Source organism: Oncorhynchus masou, chromosome 29 (genome assembly GCF_036934945.1).
Source record: "Oncorhynchus masou masou isolate Uvic2021 chromosome 29, UVic_Omas_1.1, whole genome shotgun sequence".
In the NCBI taxonomy this organism is placed as follows: domain Eukaryota; kingdom Metazoa; phylum Chordata; class Actinopteri; order Salmoniformes; family Salmonidae; genus Oncorhynchus; species Oncorhynchus masou.
Genome location: NC_088240.1, coordinates 52,981,264 through 52,993,916, shown reverse-complemented (window position 1 = coordinate 52,993,916; position 12,653 = coordinate 52,981,264). Strand labels below are relative to the sequence as shown.

The 12,653-nt window shown below is 42.4% G+C and overlaps 2 protein-coding genes across 3 annotated transcripts; both read left to right on the top strand.

Moving 5' to 3' along the window:
* Positions 1 to 421: 421 nt before the first annotated feature.
* Positions 422 to 5,051, top strand: LOC135519988 (calcium homeostasis modulator protein 6-like). 2 transcript variants are annotated; one of them, XM_064945279.1, is made up of 3 exons: positions 422 to 496; positions 1,519 to 1,755; positions 2,934 to 5,051. In XM_064945279.1, the coding sequence occupies exons 2-3, from the start codon at positions 1,597 to 1,599 to the stop codon at positions 3,369 to 3,371; spliced, it is 597 nt and encodes a 198-aa protein (XP_064801351.1). In that variant the 5' UTR covers positions 422 to 496; positions 1,519 to 1,596; the 3' UTR covers positions 3,372 to 5,051. The 2 variants fall into 2 exon arrangements, with proteins under 2 accessions (XP_064801351.1, XP_064801350.1); XM_064945278.1 differs by lacking the exon at positions 422 to 496 and adding an exon at positions 706 to 1,189.
* Positions 5,052 to 5,145: 94 nt separating this feature from the next.
* Positions 5,146 to 10,881, top strand: LOC135519987 (calcium homeostasis modulator protein 5-like). Its single transcript, XM_064945277.1, has 2 exons — positions 5,146 to 9,187; positions 9,441 to 10,881. Exons 1-2 carry the CDS (start codon positions 8,645 to 8,647, stop codon positions 9,783 to 9,785), a joined length of 888 nt encoding a protein of 295 aa, XP_064801349.1. The 5' UTR covers positions 5,146 to 8,644; the 3' UTR covers positions 9,786 to 10,881.
* Positions 10,882 to 12,653: the final 1,772 nt, after the last annotated feature.

Sequence of the window (12,653 nt, the reverse complement as noted above, 5' to 3'; positions counted from 1 at the left end):
TCCTCAAAGCGGGCAAAAAAGTTATTTAGTCTGCCTGTGAGCAAGGCATCCTGGTCCGTGACTGGGCTGGTTTTCTTTTTGTAATCCGTGATTGACTGTAGACCCTGCCACATACCTCTTGTGTCTGAGCCCTTGAATTGCGATTCTACTTTGTCTCTATACTGACTCTTAGCTTGTTTGACTGCCTTGCGGAGGGAATAGTTACACTGTTTGTATTCGGTCATGTTTCCGGTCACCTTGCCCTGAATAAAAGCAGTGGTTCGGGCTTTCAGTTTCACGCGAATGCTGCCATCAATCCACGGTTTCTGGTTTGGGAATGTTTTAATCATTGCCATGGGAACGATGCAACACAATGAAAGAGAAGACCTGAATGTGTCAGAGTGGAACGTTTCTGATTGGGACTTGGGAACTACGACTGTGACAGGCACACATACAGAGACACCGATTGTGCCAGGCCGTGAGCCTGAGGGCCCAGAGCATCGAGAGGCCAAAAAGAGTAAGAAGGCCTCCGGACCAATTGGATCTGTAAACAGGTTGTATATGAGTTGATAAGTGAAAAACTGTTTTAGAAAACCCATGATGTTCATCAAGGATGTTTTCAGAGGAAGTGAAAATTTGTGGAGAAGTGTGGTGTATTGAGAAATGTGTTAATGAGTTTAGAGGAAGTCACAGTGATGCCGAAACGTTGGTAAATATCCATTAAATTGCTGGGAGATGACACGTGGAGTGTGCGAATTTGTTTATTTTGATAGCTTAATGAGTTTAGATGTAAAAATGGTTGCAAATAGTCAATGGGATTTGTATGCAGGGGTTGAGTTATTTGAATGAACAAATGATAATGGAGTTTCCGGTCTTGCATTGAAGTGTTTGGATTAGGAGATGAAAGGGCGGCAAAAATTCAATGATGTATTGGAGAGTTGGGCTGAAGACACTGTAGAGAGTAGTCGACTAATGTGTTAAGGAGAACATTAAGTAAATCTGTTCCGTTTATTATAAGTGCGCTTCGGAGTCTTCAGTAAAAGAACCCAGCATCTTAGGATGCAACAGTATCGTCCATCAATAAACTGTAGCCTAGTGAAACGAGTCACACCCTGAGTTGGAGGCGCTCCAGAGAGGACAGGGGAACTGAAAGTATAGCTGTCACGTCAATTTATATGGTTCCCATGACTTGCTATCAGCAGAAGTGCCTGTGAGTCCTGTGCGTCTGGAAAGATGGATATGTTCAAAACTGTTCTTAAAATTGTTCAGAAACAGCAGACTAGTCTCGGGTTTGGTTTAGTTGCGTTGTTAACTGCAGGCGGGGAACAGATATTCTCGTCAGTGGTGTTCAAATGTCCTTGCAGTGGATGGAACTTTTCCTACGGCATGGTGTTTCTCTTAGTGCCTGCTCTGGCACTGTTGGTGTTAGGTTACGTCATGAGCAATAAAACATGGAAATTGTTTACAGGTTTGTGTTTACGCAAATCCAAATTGTGACGTTTTAAATATTTTTGCGCCTGTGGGGTGGTCTTCTTTCAGATCACCACAACAGCAGTCGTTGCACCTGTGAGTTGGATTGCAGTCGCTTTGCTCAATGGCAATTACTTTGAATGCGCCATGACTGGTATCAATGTAACTGTTTTCAACAACCACCTTTGCGATGGGAAGAGTCCGCACTGCCAGGATGAACTTTATAAATTCCCCTGTGGGAGAGCCACCCACGTGCCACAATCTGACAGCAATGATGTGCTGGCAACCCTCCACGCTGAGTCGCAGGTGAGATAATATTCACACTAATAGAGCCAAGTTATGGTTTGATTTATCATTTTTTATCATATCTTCTTTGCCCAACTTTACACACTTCAATATGTTTTAATGGGCTATCTTTGTTTTTGTCGACGGCCTGTTGGAGTGTAGGTGATTAGACTGACAGGTATCAGGTTTCTGCTAACAGTAATTGACACCCCTGGATGTGTTCTGCCAGCTCAGGGAGTTGTATATTTTTAAACTGAGCCTCTGATATTATGAAGTACGCATTTTTGCTTTGAATGCATTTGTTGCATCACAATTCATTTGGAAATTCCAACATTAAAATTCCACAAAGCAAAAGTTCCCCAAAATCCCCATTCCATAAAATAGCAGTTCTTCTTCAGTCTGACTCATTCTCTGTATGACTTGTTCTTCTTAATGTACAAAACTTCCCCTGTTCCCCTATATTAATTTAGCAGTGGCGGGCATGGTAAAATGTTTTCAGTGTAAATTTAGAAGGTGTAAATCAGATATAAAGTATGCAGAAAAGATAATGGAGCCCCCATTGATGTCGATAGAGTGTTTGAGTCACTCCGATAGCATAAGAACACGGCACAAGCCCCATGACAAAATGTGTAGAATTGCACGAAATTAGCTTTAAAACAGCAAAATTGTTTCTCTGCGGCCAAGAGGAGGGCCTCTAAAATGTATGGTCGGAGATCTCACCATTGGCCACACCCACTACCACGCCCTCTCCCCTATGCTAACTTTGCCGCTGCTGAAAAAAAATCCTAAGGGAAACACTGCTTCCTTCTGTAAAGAGGTGATGGATGAATTGCTGACCAACACACACCTCTGAAATGAATCTGCTGTTCCTTATATAGTATTTTTTAATTTTACTAGGCAAGTCAGTTATTATTCTCAATGACAGCGGGTTAACTGCCTGTTCAGGATCAGAATGACAGATTTGTACCTTGGGGGTTTGAACATTCAACCTTCTGGTTACTAGTCCAATGCTCTAACCACTAGGCTACCCTAGTATGCTTCCCAAATACATTCTCCTACTATATTTATAGATATGGTCTGAGTTTGAGCAGAATACTGTATGTGGGCAATTATAACTGTGACATTAACTCAGGCATTCCAGGTAAGGGGTTAAGCAGTATAGTTGAATATTGTGTGGAATGTTTTGGTTTTGATTTCAGGTCCTGGGTTGGCTACTGATCGCCTCCATCATGGTCTTCAACCTCCTGCTAACCTGTGTTGCCCGGTGTAACTCCCCAGTCAGCTACCTGCAGCTGAAGTTCTGGAGGGTCTATGCCCAGCGGGAGAGCGACCTGCTGGAAAGCTACACGGCAGATCACGCCGAAAAGCTTGCAGAGAGGAACCTGAAGAGCTTCTTCCAGCAGATGCCTCCAGAGCCTGTCACGACCCCACCTAACCAGGCCTGGGAGAAGATCTCGTCCCTCTACAGGTTCAGCACCAGAGACCACTACTACAGCATCCTGCACAAGTACGTGGAGAAGTGCCAGGACCCTGCAGAGGCCAGGGACCACAGAGTGTCATCTGTCGGGTCAGACGGTCCAGACGCTGCTAATCCGTCTGTGCTCACCTTTGTGGATGAGGGCAAGATGATGCTGTGAATGGGCATGCATATGATCATAGGAACAGTGGTGACAGCATCACTACCATGACCCTATCTGTAACCATCCTCATTTACTTTTAGCGTCAAAGTTATGACTCATTATAGAGGATTGTTGTCATGATTATACTCTTTGTCATCATCATGATTATCGCTGTGCGTCAGGGGATTTTTCAGTAGAAAGACAAATCACATCTGATTAACCACTCTCGGGTCTTTGCTTCAATAACAATGCTTCCCAATTTTATATTGTGCTCAGAAGGGATTTTTTTTTTTTTTTTAATAGTTGATCGTACTTTCTTTCTCTTCCACTTTTCTGTTTAATATTTTTATGCTCCTCAGACTTGGCCTACATACAGGTGGTCTGTGGCATCAGACAGGAAAAGCATGGTCTGGTTCTATTAAATAAGGAGCTAGTTTGTGCACTCCAAAATACTTTCAATAAAAGCCTGTTACCAGTGTACATGTAGCATCTTTATGACGGTAACCCACAATAATATTCAGTTTGACCTTACAAGCTCGGTCGCCAAAGTATTTATGCGTTATTGTTCTTTATATTATTGCACTGTAGACCGACCATTGCCACAAGTGAACTGCGATGAACATCAGCTCTGAATTGAATGCAAACTTAGCGTAATTGTTAGATTCGTATCTCTGTGTAAAGCTTAAGTAGTACTAGTCAGAGATAGGCAGTATTTCTGTTCCATGTATTTGACATACATATTTCAATTACATTTGTGTATTACAGTGGGGCAAAAAAGTATTTAGTCAGCCACCAATTGTGCAAGTTCTCCCACTTAAAAAGATGAGAGGCCTGTAATTTTCATCATAGGTACACTTCAACTATGACAGACAATGAGAAAAACTTCCTGAAAATCACATTGTAGGATTTTTAATGAATTTATTTGCAAATTATGGTGTAAAATAAGTATTTGGTCAATAACAAAAGTTTATCTCAAGACTTTGTTATATACCCTTTGTTGGCAATGACAGAGGTCAAACGTTTTCTGTAAGTCTCCATAAGGTTTTCACACACTGTTGCTGGTATTTTGGCCCATTCCTCCATGCAGATCTCCTCTAGAGCAGTGACGTTTTGGGGCTGTTGCTGGCCAACACGGACTTTCAACTCCCTCCAAAGATTTTCTATGGGGTTGAGATCAGGAGACTGGCTAGGCCACTCCAGGACCTTGAAATGCTTCTTATGAAGCCACTCCTTCGTTGCCCGGGCAGTGTGTTTGGGATCATTGTCATGCTGAAAGACCCAGCCACTCTCAGGATTTGGCCAGGGTTGTTTTGGTCACTAGATGCCCCCATTGTGCTTTTTGACCCTTTTGTTTTCCCCTTGTTCCCAGTTATTTTTTGCACCTGTGCCTCATTTCCCTCGATTGTATTTAAACCTTTAGTTTTCCTCAGTTCTTTGCTCTGTGTTTGAATGTTAGCACCCAGCCCAGTGATGCTGTGAACATTTGTTGCTCCAGTTGGATGCTCTTGTGGTACTCTGTTTTTGGTTATTTATTTTTGATTAGCTTTTGAGGCTTTTTTCTGCTGTACCTACCACCTTGTGGATTTACCTTTTTGACTTGGAGGATTACCTTTGTTCTCTTGGAATTACTTTTGATGTTGTGGATTTTTATTTTTGCCTAAACTTTCCTTTTACTTTATTAAAACACTGTCTCAAGTACTGCTGTGTCTGCCTCATCTTCTGGGTTCTGCTGACTATTCTTGCTCAGTTTGCTAAGTGACTCTTTCTCACACCGGAGACCTGGGTTCGCAACCAGGTCCTGACAGCCACGTTTCATCTTCAATGCCCTTGCTGATGGAAGGAGGTTTTCACTCAATCTCACGATACATGGCCCCATTCATTCTTTCCTTTACACGGATCAGTCATCCTGGTCACTTTGCAGAAAAACAGCCCCAAAGCATGATGTTTCCACCCCCATGCTTCACATTAGGTATGGTGTTCTTTGGATGCAACTCAGCATTCTTTGTCCTCCAAACACGACGAGTTGAGTTTTTACCAAAAGTTATATTTTGGTTTCATCTGACCATATGTCATTCTCCCAATCTTCTTCTGGATCATCCAAATGCTCTAGCAAACTACAGATGGGCCTGGACATGTACTGGCTTAAGCAGGGGGACAAGTATGGCACTGCAGGATTTGAGTCCCTGACGGCGTAGTGTGTTACTGATGGTAGGCTTTGTTACTTTGGTCCCAGCTCTCTGCAGGTCATTCACTAGATTCCCCCCGTGTGGTTCTGGGATTTTTGCTCACCGCTCTTGTGATCATTTTGACCCCACGGGGTGAGATCTTGCGTGGAGCCCCAGATCGAGGGAGATTATCAGTGGTCTTGTATGTCTTCCATTTCCTAATAATTGTTTCCACAGTTGATTTCTTCAAACCAAGCTGCTTACCTATTGCAGATTCAGTCTTCCCAGCCTGGTGCAGGTCTACAATTTTGTTTCTGGTGTCCTTTGACAGCTCTTTGGTCTTGGCCATAGTGGAGTTTGGAGTGTGACTGTTTGAGGTTGTGGACAGGTGTTTTTTATACTGATAACAAGTTCAAACAGGTGCCATTAATACAGGTAACGAGTGGTGGACAGAGGTGCCTCTTAAAGAAGAAGTTACAGGTCTGTGAGAGCCAGAAATCTTGCTTGTTTGTAGGTGACCAAATACTTATTTTCCTCCATAATTTGCAAATAGATTCATAAAAAAATCCTACAATGTGATTTTCTGGAGAAGAAAATTCTCATTTTGTCTGTCATAGTTGAAGTGTACCTATGATGAAAATTACAGGCCTCTCTCATCTTTTTAAGTTGGAGAACTTGCACAATTGGTGGCTGACTAAATACTTTTTTGCCCCACTGTATATACATTTTTATTTGTAACAAGATACTTCAGAGAATGGTATTTTGTATTTTCAAAATAATAAAAATACTATTCTTTCCCAAAAAATGTATAGCGGTTCACAGTTTTGTGGCCCAATATCACCCCAAATTTGCTGCATTGGTATCAGAAGTCTTATGATATGAGACCATGGGAGCTGTTGTTGGATGAGTGGAAGAACTTGAAAGAATGTTGAAGCACAAGTATTCACTTTAAGTATGAGGATAATGCAGTGAATTTGGTCCAAAAGTGGATAGTAAACTTGACTCTGAAAGGGAACAAACACACTATGTTATTGCCACACTGTCACCGCACTCACTCTCATTCAGGAAGTGGATCCTGTGCCTCGACTTTCTTTCATACACCTTTTCACCTCCTCCAGCACATCTGATTACGTCACGCTCACAGTATTTGAGGTAACGGGGCCACAAAGTCCCGAAGACAAACATATAAACTATAAAGATAATTTGGAAAAATCCAAATAACTTCACAGATCTTCATTGTAAAGGGTTTAAACACTGTTTCTCATGCTTGTTCAATGACCCATAAACAATTAATGAACATGCACCTGTGGAACGGCCGTTAAGACACTAACAGCTTACAGACGGTATGCAATTAAGGTCACAGTTATGAAACTTAGGACACTAAAGGGGCCTTTCTACTGACTCTGAAAAACACCAGAAGAAAGATGCCCAGGGTCCCTGCTCATCTGCGTGAACGTGCCTTAGGCATGCTGCAAGGAGGCATGAGGACTGCAGATATGGCCAGGGCAATAAATTACAATGTCCGTACTGTGAGACGCTTAAGACAGCGCTACAGAGAGACAGGACAGACAGTTGATCGTCCTCGCAGTGGCAGATCATGTGTAACAACACCTGCACAGGATCGGTACATCCGAACATCACACCTGCGGGACAGGTACAGGATGGCAACAACAACTGCCGAGTTACACCAGGAACGCACAATCTCTCCGTCGTTGCTCAGACTGTCTGCAATGGGCTGAGAGAGGCTGGACTGAGGGCTTGTAGGCCTGTTGTAAGGCAGATCCTCACCAAACAACACCGGCAACAACATCACCTATGGGCACCCACTGTCGCTGGACCAGACAGGACTGGCAAAAAGTGCTCTTCACTGACGAGTCGCGGTTTTGTCTCACCAGGGGTGATGGTCGGATTAGAGTTTATCGTTGAAGGAATGAGGGTTACGCCGAGGCCTGTACTCTGGAGCGGGATCGATTTGGAGGTGCGCTGCCGTTTGCCTCCTGCGTCTGCATTTGGGTTTCGCCTTGTGCCCTTATAGCACTCAGAGGCCTTTTAGGGTGAGGAGACTATAGCTTCATCCTGTGTGAATTGTAGAGCACAGAAACTCATCACAAGCTTCTATAGGAAGTGGGAGAGGAAACCCTTCTCTTTACCAACCACTAACTCAGAACACATGTTTGATCTGCCCTTTTCTCCTTTTTCTGAAACACTAGTAGGTCTTATGCAAGTCTAATGTAATGTCTAGCTAGCTATATGATTGCCTATAAAACTGTTGTGCTCCGTGTTATATTTCTGGGTATGCACGACATGCATCTACGTGAGCTTGCATAGCTCAGTATGAACATTTTTGCAACTGCTTATGAATGAACTGCAGCTTTTGTGCCGAAATACCACGTTGCGTCGTGTGTGCGGTGTTTTGTGCATGAAAGGGAAAAAGAGGGCGAGAGAGAGCAAAGAGTGATTTCATATACTGTATAATGTTGTATCTGGGTCAAGCTGTATGTGCATTTAATACAGACAATAAATCATGGTGCTGAAATCACTGTGCTGAACTGCTCAAATAACTATCCAAGTGAATCTGGTTAAAGTGAAGTTTTTGTTTTTTTGACAGACTGCATGACCCCGTGGCTGCTTGTCATATGACATCACTCTGAGAGGATAAAGGCAGCTGCATGGCCTGAAGTAAAAAACCAGATCTGCAGGATCTCAGCCAGTTTAGTCACTTTTGTTTTATTACCTACGCCTAGGAAAGGAGGGGGGAGTGGGAGAGAAGTAAATTTAGAAGGAAGATTCAAGGTGGGGTTTGAGAGTTGGAGAATACAATCTCATTGGATTAAGAGTTCGGACAAGGGTAGGAAAGAGAGAAAGTGAGGAAAAGAGGGAGGAGTTGGTGAGAGAGGAAGATTGAAAGAGAAAGAACAGGAGGGAGGGAAAGGGAGGGGCAGAAATAGGCTCCAAAAAGCTTCAGTGTGTTTGTGCTCAGACAGCACAGGAAGTGGAGTGAGTGTTGGAGACGCAACCCGTTGCGTCAACTATTTCACTGCCTTATTTTTCCTCTTCTAAATCTTCATTCTCTGTGCGTTATTTTGTTTTTTTGCTGAGCGTGTGTGAAAACTCCTTGTCGACACCATGGATAACTTCCAGACCGTCCTACGCTTTTTCATGAACCAGAAGGCCACCATTGGCTACAGCTTCATGGCCCTCCTGACCATCGGGGGAGAGCGGATCTTCTCCATGGTCTCCTTCCAGTGCCCCTGCAACCACGACCAGAACTTTGCATACGGCCTGACCTTCCTGTTGGGCCCAGGCCTGGTGCTTCTGGTGCTGGGTCTTTTCTTCAGCAGCAGGCTGTGGCGCCTCTACACTGGCTGTTGCCTCAACCCCATTAAGCTCTGCCCCGGTGGCAACTGTTTCACCTGCCTCAAGGTGTTTGTCAAAATCTTCTTCGGTGCCTGTGTGGCCCCTATCATGTGGCTGTGTGTGGCACTGTTGAACGGGACCTTCTACGAGTGTGCCGTCAGCGGGCTGGATAATAACCTGGTGCTGGATATGTTCTGTAAGAACAGGACTTTGATGTGCCGGGAGGAGCTGGCCCGTGTGCCCTGCAGCAAGTCCAAGCTGCCCAGTGACTTGAACATGGAACTGTTGCTTATGTTCCGGGCTCAGTCACAGGTGAGTGCAAGCAGCAGTCAGACCCTGTTTGTGACTTTTGTACGGTGAAATGTCATTATTTTTCAATGTCATATTGTACAGCTGCAAATGCTGGTGCGAGTCGTTGATATACTTTACTATCTGTAATTCAGTTGACTGTAAGCAACACTATTGAAGTTTATTATAAACAATTATTATTATTATTTTAAACTGTTGGCATTCTTTATTCATTTTATGTGAGCGTGAGTTTTGGTTCCTGGTTGTACATCTACAGATACTGGGCTGGTGTATCATCATCATTTCAGCCGTTCTCGGGCTCCTCGGGACCTGCTACACCAACTGCCGCTCGAAGGTGAGCTACCTGCAGCTCACCTTCTGGAAGCACTACATAGAAAAGGAGAAGGAGCAGTTTGACACATTCTCAATGGAGTACGCATCCAAGCTGGCCGAGAGGAACCTGAAGAGCTTTTTTGAGAACCGTGAACCGGAAATATTCCCTTTCCCCAACCACAAGGCCTGGGAGGAGATCTCAGGCCTCTACACCTTCTCCAAGAGTGAGCAGTACTACAGCACCCTGCAGAGGTATGTGGAGCGTGATGACCAGAGACTACTGCCCTGACAAAAGACCAGTCATGGAGCTGGACCACGGCACAGAGATGAGCTGAGAGAGCGGTGGATAATGGCATATAAATGCATATCCATATTTCACGAACACTAGATTGGGACATTGTTTGAGACTTTTTCTATTGACAGTGTATGAATGATAGTATATCCTATTTGTTTTACCTTTTATAAATGACACGCAGTATATACTATAGGTTTAACTCACAGACTGAGGAGAGGCGTTGTTTCCTGCATTTCCCCCAAAGCACTGACATCTACACAGAACACCATTCAGAAGGTTACTACCAGTGACACAGCAGTTATTACCAAAGAATGCAGCCATTGCAGAAGTGGTGAAACAGCAGGGCTTCTTGTCTGATGATTTGAAAAAGTCTCCTCTGCCTCTCTTTGACAAGCCTTTGAGGCATTTCATTCACTTTACTGGTCGATAATGGTAGGAGAGATGTAGTTGTATAGTTTTAATATGGAATTTTGTATGTAATATTGCACCACGATAGAGTTGTAACATGCAATTTCCTTGAAATGTTTACACAATGCAATGCTTGTAGAATTTTGTCAACTTGAGCACAACCTTAAAGTGTCTTTCTATGACGGTACAAGTGAAGCAGCTCACTTTATGTTGCATGGTAATTTGATGATAACTAGTCTTGTCCAAGCAATACGTTTAGGTCTGCCATTACTGCCTTCCTGTTCAGTTATTAATGTCCATAGTAGTCAGTAACTCACAAATGAAGAGGTAATTAATCATGTATGACATACGGGATATTCTCACTGGATTCTACAAAAGATTTCGTGGCCCCTGTTTTTGTGGCCCCTCCTCTTCTTTCGAACATCTGTAAAACCATGTAATGTGTAAGCGCTAAATTAACCTGTACATAGAACCTTATTTGTACATGTTGCATTATGCCTGATTAAACCATTTCAGGGTGGTGAGTTTGTGTGTAAAACCTGTCCACATTCCACCGTGTTTGACTAAGGGGAGAATGCAGCCATATCGGTGTAGTTGCAGTGCCTTCAGAAAGTATTCATACCCCTTGACCTGATCCACGTGTTGTTGTGTTAAAACCTGAATAAAACATTTGTTAAACAGATTTTGTTTCTCACCTGTCTACACACAATACCCCAAAATGACATGTTTTTATGCATTTTTGCAAATTTATTGAAAATGTAATATAGAAATATTCAAATTGTCAGTATTCATACCCCTGAGTCAAGACTTTGTAGAAGCACCTTTGGCAGCGATTACAGCTGTGACTTTATCTGGGCAAGTCTCGAAGATTTACCCACCTGGATTGTGCATCATTTGCCCATTGTTTTCAAAATTCTTAAAGCTGGTTGTTGATCATTGCTAGACAACAATTTTCAGATCTTGCCATAGATTTTGAAGTAGATTTAGGTCAAAACTGTAACTTGGCTGCTCAGGAACATTCACTGTCTTCTTGGTAAGAAAGTGTAGATTTGGCCTTGTGTTTTAGGTTATTGTCTTGCTGAAAGGTGAATTAATCTGCCAGTATCTGGTGGAAAGCAGACTGAACCAGGATTTCTTCTAGGATTTTGCCTGTGCGTAACTCCATTCTGTTTTAGTTTTTATTCTGAAAAACACCCTAGTCGTTAATGATTACAAGCATAACCATAACATGATGCAGCCACCACTATGCTTGAAAATATGGAGAGTGGTACTCAGTAATGTGTTGTATTGGATTTTTCCCAAAGATAATACTTTGTACTCAGGACAAAGTGAATTGCTTTGCCACATTTATTTGCAGTATTACGTTAGTGCCTTGTTGTAGACAGGATGCATGTTTGGAATATTTATATTCTGTAGAAGCTTCCTTCTTTTTACTCTGTCACTTATTAAGGCTAGTATTGTGGAGTAAATACAATGTTGTTTATACATCCTCAGTTTTATCCTATCACAGCCACAGTGACTGGGTGTATTTATACACCATACAAAGTGTAATTAACAACTTCACCATGCTTAAAGGGATATTTGTGGTAAGAAAGTGTAGATTTGGCCTTGTGTTTTAGGTTATTGTCTTGCTGAAAGGTGAATTAATCTGCCAGTATCTGGTGGAAAGCAGACTGAACCAGGATTTCTTCTAGGATTTTGCCTATGCGTAACTCCATTCTGTTTTAGTTTTTATCCTGAAAAACACCCTAGTCGTTAATGATTACAAGCATAACCATAACATGATGCAGCCACCACTATGCTTGAAAATATGGAGAGTGGTACTCAGTAATGTGTTGTATTGGATTTTTCCCAAAGATAATACTTTGTACTCAGGACAAAGTGAATTGCTTTGCCACATTTATTTGCAGTATTACGTTAGTGCCTTGTTGTAGACAGGATGCATGTTTGGAATATTTATATTCTGTAGAAGCTTCCTTCTTTTTACTCTGTCACTTATTAAGGCTAGTATTGTGGAGTAAATACAATGTTGTTTATACATCCTCAGTTTATCCTATCACAGCCACAGAGACTGGGTGTATTTATACACCATACAAAGTGTAATTAACAACTTCACCATGCTTAAAGGGATATTTGTCATTTTTTTAATAGGTGCCCTTCTTTGCGAGGCATTGGAAAACCTCCTTGGTGTTTGTGGTTGTTTGAAATTCACTGCTCAACTGAGGGACCTTACAGATAATTGTGTGTGTGGGGAACAGAAATGAGGAAGTCATTCAAAAGTATTGTTACACTCTATTATTGCACACAGAGTGAGTCCATGCAACTTATGTGACTTGTTTAAGTACATTTTCACTCCTGAACTTATTTAGGCTTTCCATAACAAAGTGGTTGAATATTTATTGACTCGAAGGCATTTCAGCTTTTCATTTTGAATTGATTTGTAAAAAATCGAAT